The sequence below is a fragment of the Elephas maximus genome, chromosome 7 (genome assembly GCF_024166365.1).
Source record: "Elephas maximus indicus isolate mEleMax1 chromosome 7, mEleMax1 primary haplotype, whole genome shotgun sequence".
Lineage (NCBI taxonomy): Eukaryota > Metazoa > Chordata > Mammalia > Proboscidea > Elephantidae > Elephas > Elephas maximus.
In genome coordinates this window covers 46,298,984-46,325,165 of record NC_064825.1, presented here as the reverse complement: position 1 = coordinate 46,325,165, position 26,182 = coordinate 46,298,984, and the positions used below count along the sequence as shown (strand labels likewise).

The 26,182-nt window shown below is 54.6% G+C and overlaps 1 protein-coding gene across 2 annotated transcripts; it reads right to left on the bottom strand.

Moving 5' to 3' along the window:
- Nucleotides 1–283: 283 nt before the first annotated feature.
- On the bottom strand, nucleotides 284–25,933 carry WNT11 (Wnt family member 11). 2 transcript variants are annotated; one of them, XM_049890833.1, is made up of 6 exons: nucleotides 25,649–25,933; nucleotides 21,360–21,541; nucleotides 11,938–12,173; nucleotides 10,157–10,434; nucleotides 7,010–7,326; nucleotides 284–1,131 (listed from the first exon to the last, which is right to left on the bottom strand). In XM_049890833.1, exons 2-6 carry the CDS (start codon nucleotides 21,440–21,442, stop codon nucleotides 957–959), a joined length of 1,089 nt encoding a protein of 362 aa, XP_049746790.1. In that variant the 5' UTR covers nucleotides 21,443–21,541; nucleotides 25,649–25,933; the 3' UTR covers nucleotides 284–956. The 2 variants fall into 2 exon arrangements, with proteins under 2 accessions (XP_049746790.1, XP_049746791.1); XM_049890834.1 differs by having other exon boundaries at nucleotides 7,010–7,302.
- Nucleotides 25,934–26,182: the final 249 nt, after the last annotated feature.

Here is a 26,182-nt window from a genome sequence, read left to right as displayed (position 1 = left end):
GTGTGCGTGTCTGTCTGTCTGTGTGTCTGTGTGTCCCTGAGAAACAAAGAATCTCCCAGCCGGGCTTATGTTTCAAGACATTTGTCCACGCCTTTGATCTGGAGATCTTACAGGGAGACCAGGGAGGGGCGGGGGGCAGGGGGAGGCACATCAATGAGAGACCGCCTGGCTTGGAAACTAGAACATTCTCCCCGCCAGCCCCAGGATCCACCAAGCTCACTTGAGGAGGCCAGAAACTGCAGGGGCAGGCTGGGGTTCTCTCAGCATTTATTTCATATGGCTGTTTAAAAAGCTTGTTTAAAATATAGATCATTATATATATATTTATATATATATAATATATATAAGGAGGAATTGAGGCGAGCCACCCCAAAGAAAAAGCTTGTTTTATAAATATTTCTGTAGCTCCCACATCCCAGAGGAAGAAAAAAAACAACCAAAAAAAAACCCAAAAAACCATTTACAACCTAAGCTAGTGGTTCCATGGCGCCCAGCAGGCACAGACCCTGGGGTGGGCCGGGGGGCTCTGGAGGCCAGGGCAGGGGTGCTCTGAGGGCTGGGCCTGCAGAACATTCTGATGAGGGCAGGCAGACTCCTTCCTGGGAAGCTGGTCTCTCCAGCCGTGAAAGGTCAGCTCCATACCAGTCTTGCCAAACTAATGCCACTGGCTTCTTAAACCAGCCTGGAAGGCAGCTGTGTGGGCACTCTTGAGTCTAGGGCCTCCACTGCCAGGTTATTTTTAATCTTGTCGATTTCCTTTGATGTCCCAGCCCTCGGGCCACAGTGGCCAGGCCTTCTTTTCCTGGTGGCTTCCAAGTGCAGGCAAGGCGCAACTTGCACTCTCATCTGGAGTTTAAAAGCAAAAACCCACTGGGTGTCTGTCCAGGCCCCTTGCCCTGGCCACCAAGGTTCCCGGGGGGCATCCGTGTTCCTGGCTGGCGAGGTGGGCATGAGCCTCACTTGCAGACGTAGCGCTCCACGATGCGTTCACACTTGCGGCAGGTGACATAGCAGCACCAGTGATACTTGCAGTGGCACCGCTCGACCACGCGGTCTGTGTAGGGGTTGTAGCCGCGCCCACAGCACATGAGGTCACAGCTGTCACTTCCATTGGATGTCTTGTTGCACTGCCTGGGGGGAGGGAGGGGAGTCAGTGAGCCTGGCTCCAGTTACCACCCCTGACCCCCCATACTTCCTAGCCTCCCCCAGCCAAGGCCCCAGACTCAGCCCCTCTTTGGGGAATTTTAAATAATCAGCTTCTCTAAGGGCATTATTGTTGGGTGCCCTCAAGTCAATTTTGACTCATAGCAACCCATGTGACAGAGTAGAACTCCCCCTAGGGCTTTCTTGGCTGAAATCTTCACAGAAGAAAATCACCAGGTCTTTCCCCCTTGGAGTCGCTGGTGGGTTCGAATTGCCTGGAGTGCTTGGTAAAGTAGAGGGTCATCAAAAAAGAGGAAGACCCTTAACGAGATGGGTTGACACAGTGGCTGCAACAATGGCTCGAGCATAACAATGACGGTGAGGATGGCGCAGGACCAGGCAGTGTTTCGTTCTGTTATGCATAGGGTCGCTATGAGCTGGAACTGACTGGACGGTACCTAACAATAACCTTTTGGTTAGCAGCTGAGCATTTAACCATTGTGCCACGAAGGCTCCTTCTCTGAGGGTACTTCTAACTTTTTCCCAGGTTTCTAATAAGCATTTATCAACATGATGGGGCTGTTTTGTTTTCTTGGGGGTATATTTCTTCTATTTCTTCCTACTTCTAAATACTTGAAGGACCCTCAAACCAGTCTGTCTAATAATCCTACCTTCGTATTTAATCTTTAATTATAACAAATGTAAAGATGCCTTTCACCTTTAGAACCCCGGAACAAAAAGTAAAACACTCAAAATGACCTTGGCTGTGAGGCACAGTGAGCGTTTGGCCCACTGTTTGTGGAGAGAACGTTAGCCTGTCACCTACTTGGCTCCTATGTGCCAAGTACTTCTCCCCAAGTATTTTATCTTATTGGAGGTGCACAGTGTCCTTGGGTGGGTGGAATTATTATGCCCATTATACAGATGGGAAAATGGGTTCTGAGAAAAACAGAGGCCTGCTCAAGGTTTCACAGGGAGTTTGTGAATGAAAAAAAATGAGCAGCGTTTAAATTCAAGGCCCGAAAACCAAGTCCTTTGCTCGCTCTCTCCACATACCAAAGGGCATCGAACCCATAAACCTGCCAGGAGCTGCATTTCTTCCTGAACCACTCTTTTGGAAAAAGAAGGCACTGAAGATCCCTATAAAATACAAATATTCTGTTGCTATCAGCTCTTCAGTCCAGGGCTTGAAACCACTCATTCTGGTTCAAACCCCTACTGAGAATTTGTATTTACACCTCAGGTATACTGAATCAGAATCTACAGTTTAACAAGATCCCCTGGGAGCTTGTTAGAAAGGCAAACTATCAGCAGGAGTTTGAACCAAACCAGTTCAAAGCCCTGCTTTAGTTTAGTGAAAAACATCTGTTCAGGGGTGAGGGGTAAACTCAGATAGGGGATGTTTTCATGGGATGCAGTTGGGGATGGAGCAGCAGTGACCTAGGGCACAGGACAGGGGTAAAAATGTCCCCACAGCTGGGTGGACAGAGGATTCCCAGAATGCCTGAGATGGGAAAGCCCTAACCAAAAAACCCATTGCCATCAAGTTCATTCCGACTCACAGCAACCCTACAGGACAGAATAGAACTACCCCACAGGGTTTCCAAGGCTATAATCTTTATGGAAGCAGACTGCCACATCTTTCTCCCATGGAGAACTACCGACCTTTCAGTTAGCAGCTGAGCGCTTAACCACTGCACTGCCAGGGCTCCTTAGGAAAGCCCTAAGGATGACCAAATCCAATCCTCATATTTATTGATGGGAAAAACCAAGGTTCAGAATGGGGAAGGGACTTGCCCAAGGTCCCATAGGGTCTGTGGAAGTTCAGTAAGGCTTCCTGGAGGAGGTGGGGTCATCTAGGGTATTTTCTGAACAATGGAGTCCTATGCAGTGGAGGATAAAGGCAAAGGACCTGACCCGACCTAAGAACAGTGAGAGAACAGATGGAAGGGGTAGGGCTGGAGGCAGAGAGGCCAGGGAGGAGGCTGAGGCAGCAGCCTGACATAGGTAGGGGTCACGCGGGAAGGAGGAGAGCACCTGAAGAGAGGGTCAGGAGGTGACCTGTATGTGGGGGCTCCTGGACAGGAGATAAGAGGCACCAGGAAGAACACATGCCTCAAGCCAGACAGATCTGGGTTCAAATTCCACCTCCTCCGCTTCCTGGCTATGTGGCTTCAGCCAAGTCACTTAACCGCTCTGGGCTTCATTCAGTTTACCCACTCAATACCCATTAGTTTCCCTCAGCTTCATCCTGAAGGCCTCTGGCTGACCACTCCACCCTTAGTGGTAGGAAGGGGGCAGAGTTCCATTTTTCTTTCTGAATCCCTGACACGCAACATCTGAAAACCAAACCTCCAACTTCAGAGCCAGATGAGGCCTGACATGGTACCTGAAATGGGAGTGGGGGCGGGGAGGTTAGGGAAGGTGGATCCTGGAGGAAGGACCACATGGATGCCTGGCTCCCAGGGCTTGAGGTGGGGTCGGGGGGAGTCACAGGCCTCTGTAGGAAACGTGACAAGAGGGCTGGGGTTTAGAATATTGCATACTGACCATTCCTGGGCCCCCAGCTTCCCCAGGGTGAATGAATTTGAGGAAGGCTGGGAGGCATCTTCCCCAGCTAGGGGGGCCAGCCTCTCAAGAGATGCCTTTTACAGTTAACAAAGCTTATTTACATTTGACCCCACAAATCCCCTAACCTAATAAAGCTCCCATCTCCCCTCCTCCAGGAAGCTTTCCCTGATGTCCAGGCTGGGTGAGGGCCCCTCTAGGCTCCTCTAGCCTCTGGGTTTTTCTGCCACAACTGAACGCTTGTCTTTCCCATTACACCTGCCTTTGGAATCAGGAAAAGCACAGCTGACCTGCAGCCTCATGTAACTGGTGCAAGAAGTGAGTGTGTGTGGCTATAAGCTACTAAGATATTGGGGTTCTTTGCAGACGAAGCTGATCAATACAGATGTCGAGAAGCCCACCCCAGACAGGGAGCTGAGTGCGGCAGGAGGCCAGGGAGCTGGCGGGTGGTGCTGTGGGGATGGGGTCCCCTCCTCAGTACTGTGGGGGCAAATCCCAGGGCCAGAGTGGGGCAGCTGGGAAGAAAGAGGCCTGGCAGCCTGGGGGACTAGAGGGAGGGGAGACTGCCGGTACTGAGAAGTCCCATGTGACTGACACCACCTAGCAAGGCAGAGACACTCGGTAGATGTAACCATATATCACCACAGCCCCTATGAGGGATGTTTTACGGTCCCCACTGCACAGGAGATGAAACTGAGCCTCAGTGGAGGGAAAGGAGCTGCTTGAGTTCACCCAGCTAGGAGGCTGCCGCATCAGGATCAGAACTGACACACACAGCCCCTCACTGGATCCTGGAAGACCCCCTGTTTGCTCTGGGGTACTCAGTATGCTTCTCCCGGCCCCCTGGCTTCCAGGACCCCACCCCTACCTTGTCCTCATCATACCCACCCTGGCTGCCTCAGCCCCTGCAGGCTCTCTGCTCCTTCCCGTCTGGGGAGCCTGACCTGGTTCCATCTGCATTCGCATCCGCCCAACCCCCTCAATCTGGCCTCCAGATGGGCCTCCTCCCAAGCCTGCTGCCCTGGCCTGTGAGGACAGAGCCCCCAAGGCACCCCTCCCTCTCCTGGAGACAGAAGTGTGGACTGTGGAGGAAGCAAATGCTGGCCAGGCACCAACTATGTGCCAGACTCATTCTCAGACACCCCCGCTTGGGCTCAATATTCTTTTCACCCCGTAGAACACTAGTTTTGTGGAATGCTATTAGGGGCTCCTTAATAAAAGAGTTCCACAGGCAAACACCTTGGGGAAACACTGACTTAGCCAGAGCCTTCAGGGCAGGATTCCTCAGAGCCTTTAATAGGTTATCATATCCTGTGAATCACCAGAGAATTCTCCAGATGTATTTGAGAGCAGAACTCTATTATAGCATCTCGGGATTAGCTTTCTCCAGGACCATCTTTGGGAAATGCTGCCCCCCCCCCCAAATCTCCCCAGCCCCACCCAGCACACAGTAGGTCTGCAGTCAACACTGGCTCCCTGATTGGCTGCAGCAGTTGTGATGTGGCCATCTATAAGGATCCCTGCCCCCGCTCAAAAACGGGGACCAGGGAGTCTCCAGAAGGAGATGGGAGAGCCCTGGCCCAGAGAGGAGGGCACACACGTGTTGGCCATGGGGCACCATCTCTCCACAGGAAGTCCGCCAACCTCACTCTCGCCTGCCTCTGAGAAGCAGTACATCAGTGCGATCCCTCTGGATCCGCCTGCAGCTCTGTGCGCACTTCCTGGGGGGCTGCAGCCTGGCCGCTGTCCCCGCTCCCCTTGGGTCTCAGCTCCTCATTTGTCCAACAAGGTGGTTGTCTGACATTTATCTTTCCTTCATTTATCCATTCAACAAACATTTACTGAGGGCCTAGTCTCCATCAGCAAGTCCTGGAGGCAGTGGTTAAAAGCTTGGCTGCTATCCAAAAGGTCGGCAGTTCGAATCTACCAGCTGCTCTTTGGAAACCCTATGGGGCAGGTCTACTCTATCCTACAGGATTGCTATGAGTCTGAATCGACTTGACGGCAATGGGTTTTTTTTTGGGGGGGGGGTAGGTTATCCATTGGGTCTAGCGTTGGGCACCCTAAGGGATTCTAGGATGGTGAGGCTGGCCATGATGGAGCTCTGGGCTCCTCTCCATGTAGTAAATACACACTCAGGGTTGGCGGCCAGCTGGGCCTCTCCCTTACATCATCCTGTGAGAAGAAATTCCCATCCCATTGCAGGAATGAGAAAACGGAGGCTTCCAAAGGGGAGATAGCTGCCCTGGGCAAGGGAAGGAGCCAGAGGAGAACCCACTGAGCAGGTTGGAGTCCCTTCAGGAGGAAGCAACTCTTGAGCTGGGCCTGGGAGGCGTAGCAGGAACTCCATGGTGGGCAGGAAAGGACGGAACAGCAGCTCAGGGGCCTGCAGGCAGGTGGGCACAGGACCTAGCTGGCGTGCAGGGGTGGTTACGGTACAGCCTCTGCAGAGTCTGGTGCTGTTCTAAGGGGCAAAGTGGAATCTGCAGGCAGCAGGGAGCCCTGGAGGTTCTTGAGGACAGGAGGTGGGAAAGCTAACGTTTCAGGAAAATCACTTGGAAGGCCTCCAGGGCTCTGTCCAGCTCCAAAATGCTCCTCAAATCATATTTTTTGAAAATGGAGATAGGTTTCTGGTGCACTGATGGGGAGCAGGGACAGAAGTCTGTGGGGCAGTTGGGTGAAGATTAGGACTTGGCCTGGGCAAAGCTGGGCCCAGAGGCCAGTGAGACCTGGCCCTGCCTTTGAGGGAACCTACCCCTGCCCTAGCAGGGTTCCAGGGCCTGAGCCCTGCCTATAAGGCCTGAGGACAGCAGGTGCCCAGCATTGGGGGTCACTGCATGCACCATGCCCTCAGCCTGGCATGTTCTCATCCTCTGTGTGAGCCTACCGAACTCCTCTTCATACTCCAGGGCCCACCTCAAAACTCCCTCACTGTGAAATCTGCCCTGACTCTCAAGCAGTCAGCAGCACCTGTTACCTCACTTGTCCTGTCCACCCAGTGGCATTCTGTAACTGCTCTTGACTGGATATGCTCTCTCCCTGTCTCCTGATGTAATCATTGTTTCTTCCCATCTCTGTTTCCCCCACTAAAGGAAGGTGGGGCGGACCCCTTCCCCGGGCAAGGTGCACAGAAGGCACTCCCAGAGCTCTGCAGGCCCTTGTACCCTGGCACCCCTACTTTGGCATTCTGGGACCACCTCTTCAGCTGGACAGTGACTCTAGTCCCCAAATACCAACTGAGACCCAGCTTGCATACGTGCTCATGGCCTTTCCTGCCCGTCTGGTGTAAGGCCCTTACCTGTCCTGTGTCCCGTGGGAGCCCACCTTCTCGTTCTTCATGCAGAAGTCAGGTGAGCTCTGCAAATAGACGAGCTCCGAGTCCTTCACAGGTCGGATATCCAGGTCCTTGGGCACCAGGTGCTTGCGGGTGCCCATAGGTCGGTGCACTACCTTGGTGGCCGACAAGTAGCGGGTCTTGAGGTCAGCAGCCACATCCCGCAGCTCCTGCAGCCCCTTCCAGCAGGTGCGGATGGAGCAGGAGCCAGACACCCCATGGCACTTACACTTCACTTCCAGAGAGGCACGGAGAGCCTGCGGACAGGGGAGGGCATTGGGCTGGCGGCCGGAGCCCCTCCCTGGCCTGCCCAGGACCTTGGCCCTCGCCAACTCCCACCCAAGTGGCTGGGAGCTCTTAGGGGTCACTACCCACTCTGGGTCTCAAAGTGGCTGGGTTCTTTGCTCTAAAGCTGGGAAGTGTTGTGGGTCTGCTGTTTCTCCTCCAATCTGGGAGGCAGCTGAGACAGGCGGGCAGAAGAGAGTGGCCTTTGGATAAATGGATGCCATTTATCAGGTCCCCATTAATTTTTTTTTTTCATTAAATCCTAAGCACTCTGACACATGAGGGTGTTTAACCATTACAACAGCCTTCCAAGAGAGGGATCATTATTTCCCTCATTTTACAAAGAGGAAACAAAGGCTCAGAGAGGCTAAGCCACATGCCAAAGGCTGCACAGCTAGAAAAATCGCAGGGATGGGATTTGAACCCAGGTCAGAGGGTGATTCCAAAAAGCTGCAACTTTTATTGTTCCATGCTTTCTCTCACACAAAAGTGGGGCTCATTAACTGCTTGCTGGAAAAAAAAAAGAAGGGGAGGAGGAAGGAGGGAGGTAGGGAGGGGGGAAGGGAGTAAAAAAGGGAGGGAGGAGGGAGAAAAGGCAAGAAGTGAGTGCCTGGGGCGAGTCCCCTTGGCCTGGCTTGCCTTTTCCCTATGCTGCCAGCTCCCCTGCCAGATGACCTTTAACAAGCCACTTAACCACTAGATGCCTCTGTTTTCTCATGTGCAAAATGGGCACGTAAGTCTACCTTGCAGAGGTGTTGTATGGATTAAAGGAGATGACATACATAAAAGGATTTTGTGAACTATAAAACTTAAATCGACATTAGTTTTAAAAAAATCAGTTTAAGTAATCATCATGGTAGAGAAGGGGAGGCTTTGGCTCTGGTGCTTGGTGCGACTCTAGCCCTGGCTTTGGAAGTGACTTTGCTCCACCAGCTTCCTCGGGCCTCAGTTTCCCCATCCTTACCTGAGGGGCACCTGACGGACAGTGGGTTAGATACCTTCAAAGGGCCTTCCAATTCTGCCTTTTAAATCCCCTTTCTGTCCTGCCTGCCCTGTGAAAAGAGCTGCAAGCGTCACCTGGGCTCACCCCCTGCATTAAATAGATGGGGAAACTGAGGCACAGAGAAAGGGCACATTCCCAGGGCTCCTTTCCCCTCACAGTGCCGGGACGTGGGGATCGAGAAAGAGTCCACTTGGGTAGAAAGTCTGGAATTTGCTTTGCAAAGCCTGTGGCGAGCACAGGAATTACGTAAGCACGCCCACAGAGGCATGCCCAACCTCCCGAGACATCAAGACATGGAGGTGTTTTTGAGTCAAAGAAAAGGTAAACTATGCTTACTTCCTCAGCGTAAGACAGGGGAGGTGGGGCAGGCAAGGGGCCTAGAGCTTCCTGAGGCCCACTGTGTGACAGGTACTGCACTCAACACTTCATATTCGTGATCTCATTTAGTCCTCACATAGGCCTTGCAGTCCTGGGGAGGGGTACTATGCCCATTTTGCAGATGGTCTCAGGGGGGCCAGTTCCTTAGCATCTGGGCCCAGGAACAGGTCTCATGTTTCCCTGAGGCTGAGGACCCTCTTAGGACTGCATTGGGAAGGAGGGAGTTAGAGGTAGCTCTTGAGCCAGTGGCTGGGTAAAGGGTTCCTGCTGAGTTTCTGTGACTCTGGGTACAGGTCTCCAGAGCTGGAAGGCAGAAGTCCTGGGTCCCCAGCCAGGCTCTGCAACAGACCCATGGTGTGACTTGGCCTCAGTTTCCCCTGCTGGCAAGACTGGCCTAGACTTCCTCGAATCCTCACACAAGGGAGACCAGTGTGAAAAGAAGGTGAAGGCATGGAGGCTTCTGGACCTGGAGTCCCACAAACCTGGGCTCCATCTTGTCTGCGTGACCTTGGCCGAGCACACAAGGTCATTATGACTCACTTGGTGCCTCTGTAAAATGGGGAGAGCAGGGCTGCAAGGAAGAGTGACTGAGATGATGTCTGGACACGACACTGACTCTGAAGCCGGGGCTGTCACTCACCAGGCCATTACCCCATCTGTAACAGGGAATAATAGTACCTCCCTACAGGGTTGTTTTGTGGATCACAGGAGACAAGAGTAGTAAAGCACATGGCACAATCTCTGGCACACAGGTTGATTTACAGTTGTTTTTTTTTTTTTTAATTTTCAAAAAACTCCATTTATTTACTTATGCATCCACTCACCCAAACTTTTATGGACTGAGGTGAGGAATTAATGAAAAATTGAAAATAACAGATGCTAGAGAAATGCTGTGTTTTCGAGGTTGAGGTAGGTTGGAGGCTGGGGAGAGAGCTCCCATTAAATCCAAGGAGACAACTCCTTAGTGTAAGACTCTGTTGCCCATAGCCCTCACCGGCCTCCTCTCACACCAACTCCTGGATGAGGGCTCCAGAGGAAGAGCCCAAGGGTCCCGGCAGATGGAGACATAGAGAGCGTCTGATCACCCCATGATTTATAGACAAAAACCATTTTATGGATGGCAACAACTGAGGCCAGAGAGGAAGTGACTTGCCCAACATCACACAGCAAGTTAGAGCCAGAGCCAAGGCCAGAACTCAGAACCCCTGACTTCTAGCTCAGGGCTTCTTCTGCTCTGCCAACACTCCCAACCCAAATCCTGGTGGAGGGGCCCGGCAAGCCCCCACTGGCTGGAGAGGGAGAAGCCGAGGGAGGTGGGGAAGATTTGGGGTGTGGGTCGATCAGGGCCCATCCCCCCACCCCTCTCCATCGGTGCACACTGGGTGGCCCTTTTCTGGCCAATGGCACAAGCACAACCATCTGGGGCGGGTGGGGTGGGTGGTTACCTGTCTCCCCACTTCACTGTTGTGTAGACGCATCAGTTTATTGGCTTGGGATCCTGTTTTTTTCACCTTCATAGGAGCATCGGAAAACTTGGCCCCCATGAGGAGCCCGTAGCTGAGGTTGTCCGCACATCCTCCCCAGCGGTTCCCGGGCCCGGGTGGCTCACCTGGGACGGGGCCGCAGGAGCAGCCGGGCAGGTCGCCGGAGGTGCAGGCCCGGGCGATGGCGTGGCTGATGGCGGCCGCCGACAGCGCATACACGAAGGCCGACTCCCGGGTCCCTGCAGAGCAGGGGGTGTGGGGTCAGCCCAGGCTTCCATACTCCTTCCTCCTGGAGCCCCCACCCTCCTCCCTTGCTCCCACCTGGCTGGGTGGGGCACAGTGTGGGAGTAGGAGGGACAAGAAGCAGGGGCTGTGACCAGGGTGGTGCAGGGGGAGGACAGCACTAGGACCATCAATCCACCATCCCACCACCCCTACAGCCTCCCACACACTCACCGACTTGCACACTCACTCCTGACACCCTCACAGGCACGCCCACACTCACACTCTCCTACTCACACACACACTCAAACAGTTCAGTACTCTTGCCCCCGCTGGCTCCTGCACTGTGTTGGGGCTGCTGTACAGAAAGGAAGGAGTTCAAATAATCTGGGAAGGAAGGAAGCTATGTCAAGTGCTGCACAGATATTAGCTGTTGCCATTAAGGATCCATGAGAGACACCACTGCCACGTGAGGGAGAGTTTACATAGGTGTTTTTACCTGTACATGGGTCTCACAGAAATTTCAGTCTGCCTGGTCTAGAATTGGAAACCCTGGTGGCGTAGTGGTTAAGTGCTACGGCTGCTAACCAAGAGGTCGGTAGTTTGAATCCGCCAGGCACTCCTTGGAAACTCTATTGGGTAGTTCTACTCTGTCCTATAGGGTCGCTATGAGTCGGAACAGACTCGACGGCAGTGGGTTTGGTTTTTTGGTTTGGTCTAGAATTACCTGTGGCACACTTGTTCTGCCCTGAGGGTGAGCTATATAGCCTCCTCTCTTTCTCTCTCTCTCTCTTTTTTTTTTTTTTTTGTCAAACTTTTATTTCATCTGCAGATAGAGATAATTTTACTTCTTTTCCCATCTGGGTACCTTTTATTTCTTTCTCTCGTCTTATTGCTCTGGCTGGAACTTCTAATACAATATTGAATAGAAGTGGTAAGAGTGGGCACCCCTGTCTTGTTCCCAATTTCAAGGGGAAAGCTCTCGGTCTTTCTCCATCAGTATAATGTTGGCTGTGGGCTTTCCATATATGCCCTGAACCATATTGAGGAATTTTAGGGTTTTCGTCAAGAAAGCGTGTTGCATTTTATAGCATTCTCTTTTATAGATACCCCTTTCCAAGAGCCTCCCTAACATGTGGCCTTTAGTACAGCAGGCAATGACCTTGGGTTATGATGCAGGCATCATTCAGCCCTTCATCCATGCATTAGGGTACACATGCATTTGTACCGTACCCTGCAGGGAAACATTCATCCATTCATTCATGCCCGAGTACCTGTATCTATGAATTAATTCATCATTAATCCACCCACCCGTATGTCCATCCATCCATGCCTTTATCTGTCTCTTCACTCATCAATCCATCCATCCATCACTTCACCCACTCACTCATCCATGTGTTCATCCATCCCTCCGTTCATGAACTCATCCACCTGTGTAAACACATATATTTATGCCCGAATTCATTCATCCCCACCTGCATGTGTTCAGCAGGTGCTAGCAGCCCCTGTCAGCTCCCTACCTCTCTCCAGGTCAAGCAGGTAGTTGGGGGCGAGCTCGATGGAGGAGCAGTTCCAGCGCATGTCTGCGAAGGCCCTGCGGCAAGCCTTCATGACCTCGCGGGCAGCGTGCACAATGGTGCGCATGAGTTCCAGGTTGCTGCGGCACAGCTGCACCTGGGCAGACACCAGGCCCTCCAGCTGCTTGCAGTGCTGCGTCTGGTTCAGCACCAGAGCCGCCGGCGTCTTGGACAGCGCCCTACACAGCCCCAAGGACAGCAACCGGTGGGAGGAAAGAGAAAGGGCTGTGAGAGGCGACGTTGCCTTCACCTGCCCTATTGGTCCCAGCCTTCTCCTCAATGGTCTCTGCGGGCCTTTGTTGGAAGATAGCCAGGAGCCCAGAAGCCCAGAAGCCAAGCACCATCATAGGCAGTGCTGTGGCTTCCCCTCCAACCCATGTGACCTTGGGCACATCACTGACCCTCTCTGGGCCACAGGTCCTCACTCATAACGAGATTGCGACCCCTCTCCTGCCTAAGTTTTATGATCACTACACTACCAATAAACAGTTTTACAGTTCACAGAGAGCTCACATTCATTACCTTACCTACTCAGTTCTCACACAGCTGTGTGAGCTGAAATTATCGCTCTTTATTGATTCACTTGATACTGAACATCTACTATGTGCCAGACACCGTGCTAAGCGCTGGATTACTATAGTCATCATCATACTACACCCCCTTTGCTGAGCACTTACTGTGTGCGGCTTGAGTTAAGAGCTTCCCTTTGCTGTTTCATTTAATCATTAAATCCATTTACTAAGCCATAAAGGCCTACATACATGCTAGAGATTGTTATCAATTTTGCGATTGATCAGAACTCAGAAAATGTAATTTCTAATCTAGACTCTGCTACTAACTGGCTGTGTGACCTTAGAGGAATCACTGCCCCTCTCTGGGCCTCAGTGTCTGTACATGTAAACTGCATTTCCCAGAATGGGCTCCAGGGAGACACTGTAAAAAGGGTTCTGTGGTCAAGTACATTTGGGGAACACAGGGTACAAGCCCCCCCTCTTGGAGAGTCACGGTGAACACTTACATTTTAAAGGCCCTGAGAAGTCCTGCAGCAAAGCAAAAGGCTCGGTTTTGTTTAATTCAGAGTCTGTTGAGCACACTGAGCACAAAGCTCAATGTTTGAGGCATGTTAACCCCATCCATGCTTTGAAAAATGCTTCCTTGGGGGTCTCTGTGATCCCTGGTGATGTTATAAGACCTAAGGCCTTCCCAGATCCAGGCTCTGGGCACTGGGATTCAAGACTCTAGGACTAGCGCTCCAGCCCAGATCTGCCTTTCTCCTGGGTCTTCTCCAAGGAGCACACTGCAGCAGGCAACACTCCTCCTAAGCACGGGCTGGAAGGGCCCCCACAACCCTAAAGGGCTCTACCTACACTCGCCCCTGCCCCCGCCCCCCAGAGCAGCAGGGACCCCCAGAGCCAGCAGGCCTCTAGCAACCTGGAGGGACAGGAGGGGCAAGAGGAGGCTAATCTGCAGTCACAAGGGCTGAGTGACACTCCTGTTGCAATCACAGCCATCCTCACTCAGGACCAGGGCTGAGACCCGGAGAGGCTGAGATCCCAGAAGCCCTGGCTGAAAATCCCAAGGGAGGCAGCCCAGAACCAGGGAAACAGCACCGACCTGGGAAGACTCTTGCCCCCAACACTCCCCATGAAACCTTGAGCAAGTTCCTTAACCTCTCCTCCGGCGTGATTTGAGGGATGAAATCAGGGCATGAGCCTCGCATGCTCTGCCCAGGGCTGACACCTGGGATCAGTGCTCAGTGAATGGCAGCTACCACAATTATTGCCTTGGTGGTCTTTTCTGACCTGCAGGCAGCCTCCCCACGCCCATCTAGTCAAGGCCAAGGGCTGCCACCTGACATCTAAGGCCCCTCAAGATCTGGTCCTCCAGCCTTGTCCAGCCTTTTGTCCCATCTCCAGCATGTCCTAAGCACTGGCCACACCAGACTCCTGGTTTCTCTGACAGGCCAGGGCCTTTCCTGCCACCATGTCTCTGCCCAAGGTTTTCCTGATGACAGGAATGCCTTCCCCTCTACTCCAGTAACTGCATGAATAAATAAACTTGATCTATCGTGGAAGAATATTACTAAGCACCTACTCTCCCCAGACTCATTTGGCAATGAACGTGACACAGATCCTTTCCTCAAGCAGCCCCTAGTCTAATGGCTAGAGAAACCTATCACCGGTTACAAGGCAATGTCCCAGCTTGTGTTCCAGGGAAGAGCATGGGCTTAGGGTACCCGCTGTGTGATCTAGGTAAGTGACCTAACCTCTCTGAGCCCCATGGTCCTCATCTGATATAAGGAAATGATTATTTCCACTTCAAAAGGCTAAGGTGAGACTTAGATGATATACGTAAAGCATTCGGGACACTCACAGATGGATCCCCCCAACCCTTGCCAGGCAAATCCTGGACCAGGGGGAGTCAGAAGGCTCAAGCTTTGCCTTCTATGTGCTGTGCAATCTTGGGTAAATTGCTGGCCCTGACTGACCATCAACTACAAAATGGGGATCCCCCACATTGTAGGGGTCTTGCCAGGGCTGAATGAGATAATGCTTGTTACATTAAATACTTAATAGGTTAATTTACTTCCTCCTGCCTCCCACTCTCTGCCATGCCCCGTCCACCTTAAAACCTCAAATACATTCATTTTCCCAGAGGTCCAGGGAGCAGGCAGGGCCTGGTGTCCAAAGTTGTGATGGCACAACCCAACTTGTCTGAGATTGACTGTAGGTGTCCTGAGTGGTCTCCCCTCATTGTGACCCCTGGCTCAGTCTCCACTCCCCAAACTATGGGAAGAGAAATGTCGGGTATATCTGGATCCCAGCATCCAGCACAAGGCAGGCCCCAGGCATGGTGTTCTGACCCAAATCAAACCATTCTGGTCCTCCCCAGCCTGTGGAGCCACTGAGGCCCGCCTACACTGGAACCGTCAGCAACCTGTTGTCTGAATTCCTGCAGCCCTTGCTGGGTGGGGTTTGACCACACAAAGGCATATGTCATCACCTCAGCGTGTTTCTTGGTTGTTAACAGCCCCTCCGTCTCCACCCAGCAGCACTTGGGGGGTTTACACTGTTGACACACATGTGTGGTGGTGAAGTAACTACCCAGCATGGGAACAGCACTTCACAGTTCACAGAGGCCTGGAGGAGATTATTACTCCCCCTTTGTACAGAGGAAGATACTGAGGCCGAGCCAGGGGCTGGGCCAGGGGCTGGACTTGCTGGCCTCTCCCAGGGAGCCCATGCTAGGTGGCTCCAGCACCCAGCCAGCCACTCCACCTCCTCCTGACATTGCCCCTCCCCATGAGGCCTCCCCTTTCTGTTGAGCACTGGGCTGGGGCCGTCAACACTTAGTCTGTCCCGAACCTGCTCTGCCCTTCGCCCTTGACCAACTTCCTTCCCTTCCCCTCAGAGCCTATTTTCTCAGCTGTAAAACAGGAAGGATTAAATGAGATACAGCAAATAAAACACCCAGGACCAGGCACACAGGGGGCTGCCTTCCACTGCTTTCCCCTCAGCTCCTGCTCATGCCAAGAAGAGGGATAACAAGGGCCAGGTCTTTTCCTGGGGAGCTCAGCTCAGGCCAACGGGCAATTCCCAGGTGCTGGATACCGGCTGCTGCCACTCTAGGGGGGTGCTCTGTGCTCCTGGGGCCTCACTGGCCAGGTGACCCACTTCTGGTCTCAGTTTCTTCATCTCTGAAGTTGTCAAGCCTCCCCAGCTGGCTGGCGGAAATGATGCTATAAGGAAGACCTTCGCATGGCACCTCCTAGGTGAGGGCTCAGACTCCCCTGGAAGGCAGAGGAGAAATAGGAAGCTGTCTTGGAGGCACTTGGTGGGCTGACGGTGGGGGCAGTGCAGAAGCCCAGGGACCTGCCGAGGAGGCAGAAGGAGCTGCTGAGTGAGAGGCTGGGGCAGAGGGAAGCCTGTGTGGCGTGGGGGTGCGTGGTGTGGGGGTGCCCCCTGCCATGCACTGAGCCACCAGCAGCTACAGCTTCCTGCAGGGAGGAGGACTAGGAGGCGGGAGGCCGGGCAGCATTCCACTCCAAAGGAGGGTGATGCGGTCATCTGGTAATTAGTGGTAATGACCGTTTCTAACTAAGTCCCCCTTGGGGAGGTAATCAAGGATTAGAGCAGGAGGTAGGGGAGTTACCCGTCTGGACATCTTGCTCAGCTTGCCTCCCTTCAGCAGATCCCTAATTGAAAACACTTTGGTTTATCTGGGGGTGGGGGCACAGAGGGAGAGGGTGGAAGAGAGGACAGAAGAAGGACAGAGGGGAGAGAGAGTTCACAGATGAAGCCTGTACTGGGGGGAGCTTATGGGGAGAGGCCAGGGCACCAAGGGCGTCTCTCATTCTGGGACTGACTAGGGGGCATCAGACCTGGGCTCAGGCTCTGGCTGGGCCGCTCACCCAAGTGGCCTTAGGCAAGTCACTGTCCCTCCCCAGGCCTCAGTTTCCCATCTATAGTTTTTCATGGCCACCACCAATGCAGTCTCCACTGGTAAGGACACTTCAGGGTAGCGCAAGCTTGGCTACTTGGCTTCACCTGCATCACTGGAGCCACAATCCTCTCTCTTCCCCTTTCCACTACATCCAGCCCGTCTCTGCCCCGGTGGGGGGGGGGGGTCCTCCTTCAAAAAGCAGGGCTTCAAACTGGGTTTGTTCCAGTTTGAATTCCTGCTGAGAATTAGCATTTCTAACAAGTTCCCTTTTGAGAATTTCCATTTCTAACAAGTTTCCAGAAAGTTATACATAAGAATCACCCAGGGATCTTGTTAAAATGTGAATTCTGATTCAGTATATCTGGGGTGGAACCAGAACAAACCGGTTTGAAGCCCTGCCATAAAGCATCTCAAATCCAGCCACCCCCTTCAAGGCAGGCTCACCATTATCTCCTGCCTGGCTTACTGCAGAGTCTCCTCACTATCCTCCCTGCCCTAGTTTGTCACTGAATTGGTTTTCTGGTGGTGTCAGCCGCTTTACCCTTAGGCAGCTCTCTAGGGTACCTGGCCCAGCTAAGGCCACCTTCCACAAAGGGTCTCCTTCCTGGACCTGTCCTCCATAGCATTCTTCTCTCCGACACACAGGGGTCAGGCCATATAATGACTTTTAGCCCAAAGACCCAGCAGTCAGGCTTGGAGTGTGACAGAGGGCACCCCTTTAAGGAACCTGGGCCCCAGGGTCTCTAACTCCACGGTCAGGGAGCACAGTGCTAAGCGCTAGCACCAACCCACTCCTTACCAGGTGAATCTGCAGTACAGTTGGGCTCAGGGGCCCTGGAAGGTTTCCCCATGCCCCACCACACTCAGAAGGTAGACTTCAGCCCCTCCTACTACCCAGGGAAAGACAATATCTATCCTTCTGCTGGGGAAGGAGGGCTTCAGATGAGGAGGAGTCGGACCAGGGATGGGGTCTAGGGGCCCATGAATCTTGCCCTGGGAAGCCTTATATTTCTGTCTCTGTGGACCCAGCTCATCCCAGAGTGGAACAGCAGTGAAGTCAGAGGAGACCTGTTCCCCAAGCCCAAGCTCTGAGTAGACCTTTGCCTGGCCCCTGCACACCTTGCTTTGTGCTGCCCACATGGAAGGGAAGAAGGAGCAGGAACTGGAATCTAGGAGGCCCAGGTAGACCCAGCCCCTCTCTGGGCCCCACCCCCTTACCCATCCCCCTGGGGTGACCGTGGGGGACCTCTCCCTCTGACAAGACACAACACCTCGATCAGGTCAAGGGACTAGAGCTCCCCAGAGCTGCCCCTACCTCACCCAGACACCTCAGGCTTGGGGCTGTGGCTCCTGCCCCAGGCAGGAGAAGCCCCCAGGCCCTAGTGCCTGGGGTCCTCCTGTCCCCTTCCCAGGCTTTGTCCCAGGATACCAGAGCCAAGACAGACCAGTCCACCTCTTTCCCCCAGCTGGATAGTTGGGGAAACTGAGGCAGGTGAAGGGGCCCGGAGCCTTCCTAGCCAGTCCTGCCTAGAGATGATACTCTCCCCTTCACACCTAGGACTACAAAGACCTCATTTGGGACTGAAGCCAGCCCACCTTGCCCCACACATGCTGATCTACCTGAGGGACCCTATCTCAGATGGAGCCCCAACGGACCTCAGTCTGCAAATCATCAATGGAAAAGCTGAAGGGCAGCTTCCACCTCATTGCCATCTTCCCAATGTGCAAATGGGGAAACCCCCAGAGCAGGTCAGGACTCTCCCAGACCTACACATACCCAGACAGAGACAGAGCTGAGCTAGAACCCAGGTCTCCCACATCCCAAGTTAGGGCTCCTCCCACCCCCACTTTGGAGACAAGGAGACTGAAGCTCGGAGAGGCTAAAGTGATTGATCTACCTTAGGCCTTGTGGCCAGTGAGCTGGGTTAGCCACATCTGGGTTCAGTCCCTGTGCCCCTTTCATCTTCAGCTCACTTCCCAAAGCCCCGGGCAGCAGCCCCCCACCCCACCCCCAGCACAGCTGAGCATCCTGGATGAGGCCCCAGTCTCCTGCCGCCACTGTGCATTTTCCTGTTCCCAACAGTCCTGTGGTTCCCTGAGACCAACAGCAGGCATCCTACATAGGCGGAAGAGCAGATGGAAAGTTAGAGACAAGACAGTGCATATTATGAGGAAACTCAGAGAAACCAGGAATGACAGGAGCCTCATAGTAAATGCCCCAGACCTTGGCCACAGAGCCAGATAGCCTGCCTCTACCGCCTACTAGTTGTGACACCCTATTAGTTAAAGAACCCTCCTGTGCCTCCATTTCCTCTTCTGTTTAATGGGGACAATGACAGAACCCACCACACGGGGTGGCTGGAAGATTTAAATGAAACAATCTCCATATAGCACTCAGAAAAGACACCTGGCATGTTATTCTCAAACTGCACCCTTTCTCCTGCTTCCCTCACTATCTTAAGCTCCAGCAAGAGTTTAGTCACTACGAAGGGATTTGGCCTAAGGCAGCCAGCCTTCCTGGTTTCCAGTCGCACCAAAACCAAAACCAAACCCACTGCCGTCAAGTCAATTCTGACTCATAGCAACCCTATAGGACAGAGTAGAACTGCCCCACAGAGTTTCCTTGAAGCACCTGGTGGATTCAAACTGCTGACCTTTTGGTTAACAGTTATAGCACTTAACCACTAAGCTACCAGGGCTTCTTCCAATCCCATAGCCACCATTAACTAGCTATGTGACCTCAGGCTTGTTACTTAACCTCTCTGTACCTTAGTTTCCTCGTTCGTAAAATGGGGGTGATAGGAATATCACCTACCTCATAGGAGTATTATCAAGATTAAATGGCTAAAGCTCTTGGAACAATGTCTGGCACACAATAACAACGTTCTGGGGCACTTACTATTAGGCTCCTGTCATTCCTGGTTTCTCCAAGCTTCCTCGTAAGCACTGTCTTGTCTCCGTAACTTTTGCTTCGGCTATTTCTCCTACGCAAGATGCCTGCTTGCAGTCCATCTTTGCCTATCAAAATTCTACCCGTCCTTCAAAGCCCAGCCCAAAAGTCACCTCCCCTTGAAGTCTTTGCTGATGTCTTTAGGTGGCATGAACCACTCTTCTGAGCTCTCGTGGTTCCTCTCCTAGGACAGAGACCACAGTCCACTTGGTAGTTTTTGCCTAGCTGTCTCCCCCAAGAGGCTGTGAGCTTCTTTAGGTCAGGTACTGAGTTGTACCCATTTCTGTGGCCACCTGAGGTATGCAGTGTGGATAGCATGGATTTTGGACTTAGCTATTCCAGGACCTACCCCCCGACACATGCCAACTTGGGACCTCGGGTGAGTCCCGCACTTCTCAGAGCCTCAGCATTCCCACTGTAAGGTGGGGATAACAGTGTACCTCACAACACTCTTATGAGCAGCAAATGTCACCTAAGCCCAGTCCGCTGCCTCTGACATTCCTTGTGCTTTTCAGCAAATCCTTTTCCCCTCTAAGCCTCAGTTCCCTTGTTAGTAAAATGATGACGGAGGAGGGGGAAGGGGAGGGGAACCCTTGGACTCACTGAGCATAAGTTCTCGCCAGCTTTGACAGTGTTGGGTACCCACAAAACTCATCAGAGACAGCTGGGAAAAGCTGGTGCCCCCGGGCTGAGAGACCACTGAGCCCAGACTTCTCCTTGCAAACAAGAAACCGCAAAAAGATGGGGTTCCCGTCTTGAATCACCAATTAATCAATAACTTAGCCCCGGCAGGGCCGGTGACCTCAAGACTGTTTGCTGGCGGCCCAGCCACTGTCGCCTTCATCTTTCAGTTAATCCCAGTCCACGAACCCTCCCCAAAGCCTCTCCCCAGCCCCCATAATCTGTTCCCTTCAGTTTTATCTGCACAACTCCCTGCCCCCACCCCAAACACCAGACCTGCCCTGTCCTGGACTTTTCCACTACTGGGCCTCTGCTCAAGGAGTCTCCCCCCTACAAAGTACCCTCTTCCTGAAACTGCTCCCATCTGCCAAACTTCAGGCAACTCCTCAGGCCCAGCCTAGGGGCACCTCCCCTCTGAAAATCTCCCCAGTGCCCCAGGTCTGTGCCCTCCCCCCACCAGGTGGTCTCCCCCTCCTCTGGGCTCCCATCACACAGCTCTGGTCTCTCCTAGGGCACTTCGAAGCTTCTGCCCCCGCTAAGAGTTATTTACGGCCTGGGCTTATCTCTCCCAACTCTTCCTCCAGGAAGGGGCTGGATTTACTCCTCTCCCCCTGTACCCCGCAGCCCCCAATAGAGCAGGCACTCCCTACTGCAGGACTGAAGTGAGCTCTCTCCCACCTAAAAAAAAGCTCTCTCCCACCTAGCCCTCCATTAATACTTCATATCTAAAGGAATACCCGTCACATGTGTACAGCATATGACGGTTTACAAGGTTCTTTCATAAGCCTCTTCTCATCTAATCTGAGGGGTGATTCTTAGCCTCCTTTGGAGGAGGACACTGAGGCTCTCAGAGGTTGAGTCACTTCCCCAAGGTCACTCAAGTGAACAGGTCAGGTCTGTGAGGACCTCCGGCTGGGGTCAGACTGACAAGGAAACATAATATCGAGCTGGTCCCTGTGTGCCAGGCGCAAATCCTCTTGATTGTGCCCTTTAACGAGGATGTCTGCTTCCAGCTCCCAGCACCCAGCTGCTTGTCTCACTCCAGCTTCATCACCCTACCCCACTCCCCCCTACCCCCCCCCCCACAGGGAGGTAAGGACTAGAGTTATCTCATTTTACAGAGAAGGAAAGGGAGGCTTAAGAAGAATGACTTGCCCATGACCCCAAGCCAAGTTCGGCTCCTGGGTCTTTGGCGCGCTAAGGGGCCCAGGGAGGGGGCCCCTTAACGCTCTCTGCCGCCCCAGCCGCCCGTCCCGGGACCCCTCCGTGTGGGCGCAGAGTTCCTACTTACAGCCACTTGATGCCATAGCACACGCTGGTCTGGAGGGCCAGGGCGAGGAGCAACGCCTCGCAGACCTGCGGCCGCGCCCTCATCGTTGCGCGCTTGGCGCGCGGGGAGGTCGGACCCTCGAGGAGCCGCGCCGAAGTCCAGCCGCCCACACCGCGACGCCGCTCCTCCTGTGCGCACGCCGCCTGCAGTCGAGGAGAGCGAAAGCGACGGGTTAAGGCGGCTGGCTGGGCGGGGGACGCAAGGGGGGGACGTTTTATTCAAATTACAAAGGAGGGGTCGGGGCCTGGGGAGGCAGAGCGCGCGGCAGGCGTCCCCGCCCGCGCGGACGGCCGGGGGACTCGGCCGGCGTCTGGCTCGAATTAGGTGCGGCCGGAGCACGACCGAGGGCGTGTCAACCTAGCGCGGCCCCGCGCGCGCCTGCAGTGGGCACCGGGCCCGGCTGCGCCTTTGCGCCACTCGGGCTGGGACCAGGGCGGCCGGCGGGAAGGGCAGGGGGCGAGAGGACCGGAGACACCGGGAGAGACGGGGCAGAGATGGAGCCCCTCGACAGCAAGAGGGAGAGGGACACTCAGAGAACGAAGCTGAAAGAACTGAGGCAGAGGATGAAACCCAGATAGACGGAAAGAGTGGACAGGACAAAGGAAAGGAGGCCGCGAGCGAGAGGAGGAGGACAAGCAGGTTCGGGGCCTTAGACCTGGGTTCTCATCCACGCAAACTGATTGTTAGTAATTATGGCGTTGGCAATTCTACTCTGCCTCTGGGCCTCAGTTTCCACCCCTGTAAACTGCGAGTGATTCGAGAACAATCAATCACCTTTTATAAAGACTGTTCACCTATCACTCTCGCATTTGCTTCTCCCAGCAACCCTGTGAGCGGCTCTCGTGGCGAGTGGTTAAGCTCTCGGCTGCTAACAGGAAGGTTGAGCCGCTCCCAGGGAGGAAGATGTGGCAGTCTGCGTCTGTAAAGGTTTCTAGCCTGGAAACCCTGTGGGGCAGTTTTCTGTCCTATAGGCTCTCTATGAGTCGAAATCTACTTCACAGCAGTGGATCTGGGTTGGAATTTAGCAACCCTATTTATTTTTTTTTTTTATGAGATCTTAGGAAAGTATCTAGTATCACTGCCCCCAACTCACGGCTGAGAAAACTGGGGAACGGAGAAGTGCATTGGGCTTGCTGAGCCAATGATCTGAGGGCTGGAGTCCCGTGTTCTACTCCCACGTCCACGGGAGCGTCCAGTGAGATCATGGACCACGAGAAGACAAGGAAATGGGGCTTGCTCTGGGCATTAGTTTCTCAGTCTGTGATGGGGAGGATGAAACATGGAATAGCAAAACTGTCTGTACGGGGAGAGTTGTTCGGGCCCCAGGCCTCGGAGTCCCTCTCGAGCTTCTCCCCTTTGGACGATCGGGTCGTGTCCAGGCCCCAGCTGGGGCGGCGCTGCCCAGCCACCAGTGTTGGTGGAGCAAAGCTCTACGGAGCCAGCACGATGCCGCCTCTGGTCGCCAGGCGGCGCACTAGGACCGCGGAGGAGCCGCCGTCCCGCTTTCCGACACCTAGCAGAGCCGCTTTCTCTGGCTTTTTTCTTTTTTTCCTCTTCATTCTCACCTCATTAACTCCCTTCCCAGCTTCTCCCAAATTTACCAACACCTGGCTCGCCCGGAGTCACACACAGCCCCAGCCCCTCTCCTCTAGGGAGTAGCAGAGACAAAGAGATTCCTTTCTAAAGGGTTTGGGGGAGTTGAAAGAAGGAGGCGCCCGCCCTAGTGGAGGGCCCTGGAGCGGGAAGGGGTTTCTTATCTGGCTGCGTGAGTTAGGGCAAGCCCTCGACCATCCCCTCATCCTCAGTTTACCTTTCCATAAAAACAAAGGGACTGGACTTCACTACTCATCTCCTGAGGTCTTTCCAGGCTCCCAATAGTCTGCAGTCTTTGAGCTCCTTCTGGCTTAAGTTTTTACACTATTACGTGTACCTGCGTAATATGTGCCTGTATGTGTGTGCCTTAAAAACACGCAGATTTGAAACCCCACTGTATTCTGGAGTCTTCCGCATAACCCAGGGGAACGCAAAGAGAAAACCCTGAATTACATTTCTTTCGTTCTTTTTTTTTTTTTTTTTTTTTTTTGCTTTTCCTCAAACCCACCAACTAGGCGCCCAGCACAGAGGCGCTGGTCAAGGCCGGGGGTCTCCGCAGGGTCTCACCGTAACCGAGCTCTCTCCTCCCACCCAGCCTGCACCTGAACCCTTTGTCTTACTGGCTCTGAAAGTTCACCACCTTCCTCAGAAGGAGAAAAAAATATCAGCTGGATATGGAGGGTGGGGTGGAAGGTAGGATCAAAACTCCAGTTATTGTCTCTCCTGTCACCCTCCCAAAAGACCCCCGCCCCCAAAGGAGCCCAGCATTCCTGGGTGGGGAGAGGGTAGGTGTTGCACGCGGAGAGAGAACAGCGCGGACTTACAGCACCGGACCCCTGTCCAGCCCAATTCGCCCAGAGAGAGGAGAGGGCCTGGGTCATGCAGTGGTTGAGAACCTAGGCCTCCAGCTATTCCCGGCTCTCTCCCAGAGGCCCAGCGGTCCCGAGCTTCTCTCTCCGCTGCCCCAGCTCGTCGCTGGGAAAGGCAAGCGTCTGTCCCAGCTTCTGGGTCCTAATGGATATTCCTGTCCTGTGTAAGACCGTCTAGGACAGCTGCGAGGGCCGCTGGGTCACCCTCAGCCTGCGTCCTGCGGGTCAGGGCGCACCCGCCTCCAGGAGCCCCCGGCCCGCTAGGGGGCGCTAAGCCAGGGTTCGAGGTGTGAACCTCAATTACCTCCCGCCTCGCTGAGACATTGGGGGAAACCCTCCTCCCTTCCAGGGCCCCAGTGTCCGGGGTCTGGGGATGGGATGAAGCGTAGAGTAAGTGTCCTCTCGGTTCTGGTCGTTCTATAAGACACCCACGTGCCGTGCTGAGCTCGGAACTGCCCGACCCCTTGCTTCAGCCGCGGATTCTCCCTTGGGGTTTAGGCGCATAGTGGGCCCGTGTCAAAGCGCGGTATCTTTGGAGAACTAAGCTGTCTCTTCCTGCCTCCGCTGGGGGAAATGCCTAGGCTATCCCGCTTGGAGCCGGCGGGGAACAGGGCCACCTGGGGCTGTGCTCACGCTGGGCACCACGAGCGCAGCAGCTGCAGCCCAGCTTTGCTAACAGGTGATTATACGGCTTGGGCTCTGAAAGTGTCTGGAAACCGACCCCAGCCAAGCCTGCAGGGACCTGTATAGCCTCCCCTACCCGGACGCCCCCAGCGCCAGGCAGTGTCCACGCCGTGCTGAAGGTCCGCGCTCGCCAGGCCTGAAGCCTCCGGTCGCGCAGCTCGTAGAGCGGAATTGGCTAGCCGGTGACACCAAGAGACCGCTTCAAGGTTACCTGCGGGGCTGAGCGAGGCCAGGCCCGTAACCCGGCTTTGACCCCTAGCCCCGAGTCTTGCGAGTTCTGCACAGCGCGGGGTCACCGGGGAGACTGGTTATTTTGGAAGCGGGAAGAGTAGGGTAGGGGAACATGAGGGTAATTCCCTTCTACCACCCCGCTGGAGCCGGACCCTGCGTGCCCAAGGACCCTAAGGGAGAGGGAGGCACTTCAGCGTCGGGGGATGGGAGTGTGGGACTAGTGTGCAACCTCAGCCAGATGCTTCGTGCGGCTCCAGATGTGCCCCGGGGGGTGACAGGAGTTTCCTCCTCCCCACTCCCCAATCCTTAGCTCAGGTCTGTAAACAAACTCTCGGTTCCCTCCCCCTCCCCGCCGCCGACGCCTATGGGGGCTGTTCTCAAAGCTAGGCATCTGTCCCACCGCCCCCCAGTTGAGGGCTTAAGAAGCTGGAGGAGCTGCGGGATTTTTCTGCCCTTTGCCACCTTCTCCCGCTCCGCCACACACACCCTTTGCTGCGGGATCCAAGTCCCCCACCCCCGGAATGGCTCGGGCATGACCTCATCTGCTGGCCGGCAAGGATGGGACCGGGTCGAGCAGGGGGAGCAGACCCGGGTAAGCTCGGGGCTGCGGGCAGGAACTGCACAGCACCCCCCCCCCATCATGCACCCTCCTAACCTCCGCGCCCCCAGACATCAGAGGCTGCTCTCCGCGGTAGGGGACTTCCTCAAAGAGCTGTGGAGACTTACGGAGGGCGCTTCGCTAGTTTAGTGGGGAGTGGGTGCTCAAGGAGGTTGCAGCGCGTGCGAGAAGCTCCGTCCCTCTCTGACTCTGGCGCCCCCACTCCCAGGCGGGTCCCCGCTGAGCGCCCGCCCGCTGTCGTGGCCACTGCTCACCTCCTAGGGCGCTCCCCGGGCGCGACCTGCGTCCCCTCTCCCCGGTCCGGCCCCGGGAGCAGCAACCGCGGCCCCCGGCGGACGGGAGCGCTCTCGGGGCTGGGCAGGAGGCGAAGGCTCCCTCTTCGCGTACCGGCTGGAGAAGGACACCCGAGATCGGGGCAAGGGGCCGCTGGCTGAGACCGGGCTCGGACTCTGCGGCGGACACGGGCTCCTCTCGGCTGCGCTGGACTCTGGGTGCCTGCGCGTGCCTGCGCTTGCCCGCTCGATGGAGTTTTCCCTCTAGCCCGGCGCAAACTCCGGCGCGGGCGGCCCAAACGGCTTTATAAGGCGCGGACCGCCGCTTTGATCCGCCCACGTCAGCGCGCTGAAACCTCACCGGGTGTCTCTCTCCGCGCGCGGAGGGCGGGAAGCCAGTGGACCCCACGGACTCGAGGCGCCCGCGGCGGCGGCTCGAGAGGGTTTGACACCCTGATGAGTTACAATGGGGGGCTTACTAATTATAGAAAATTACAGCTGGTGTTTATTAAATGT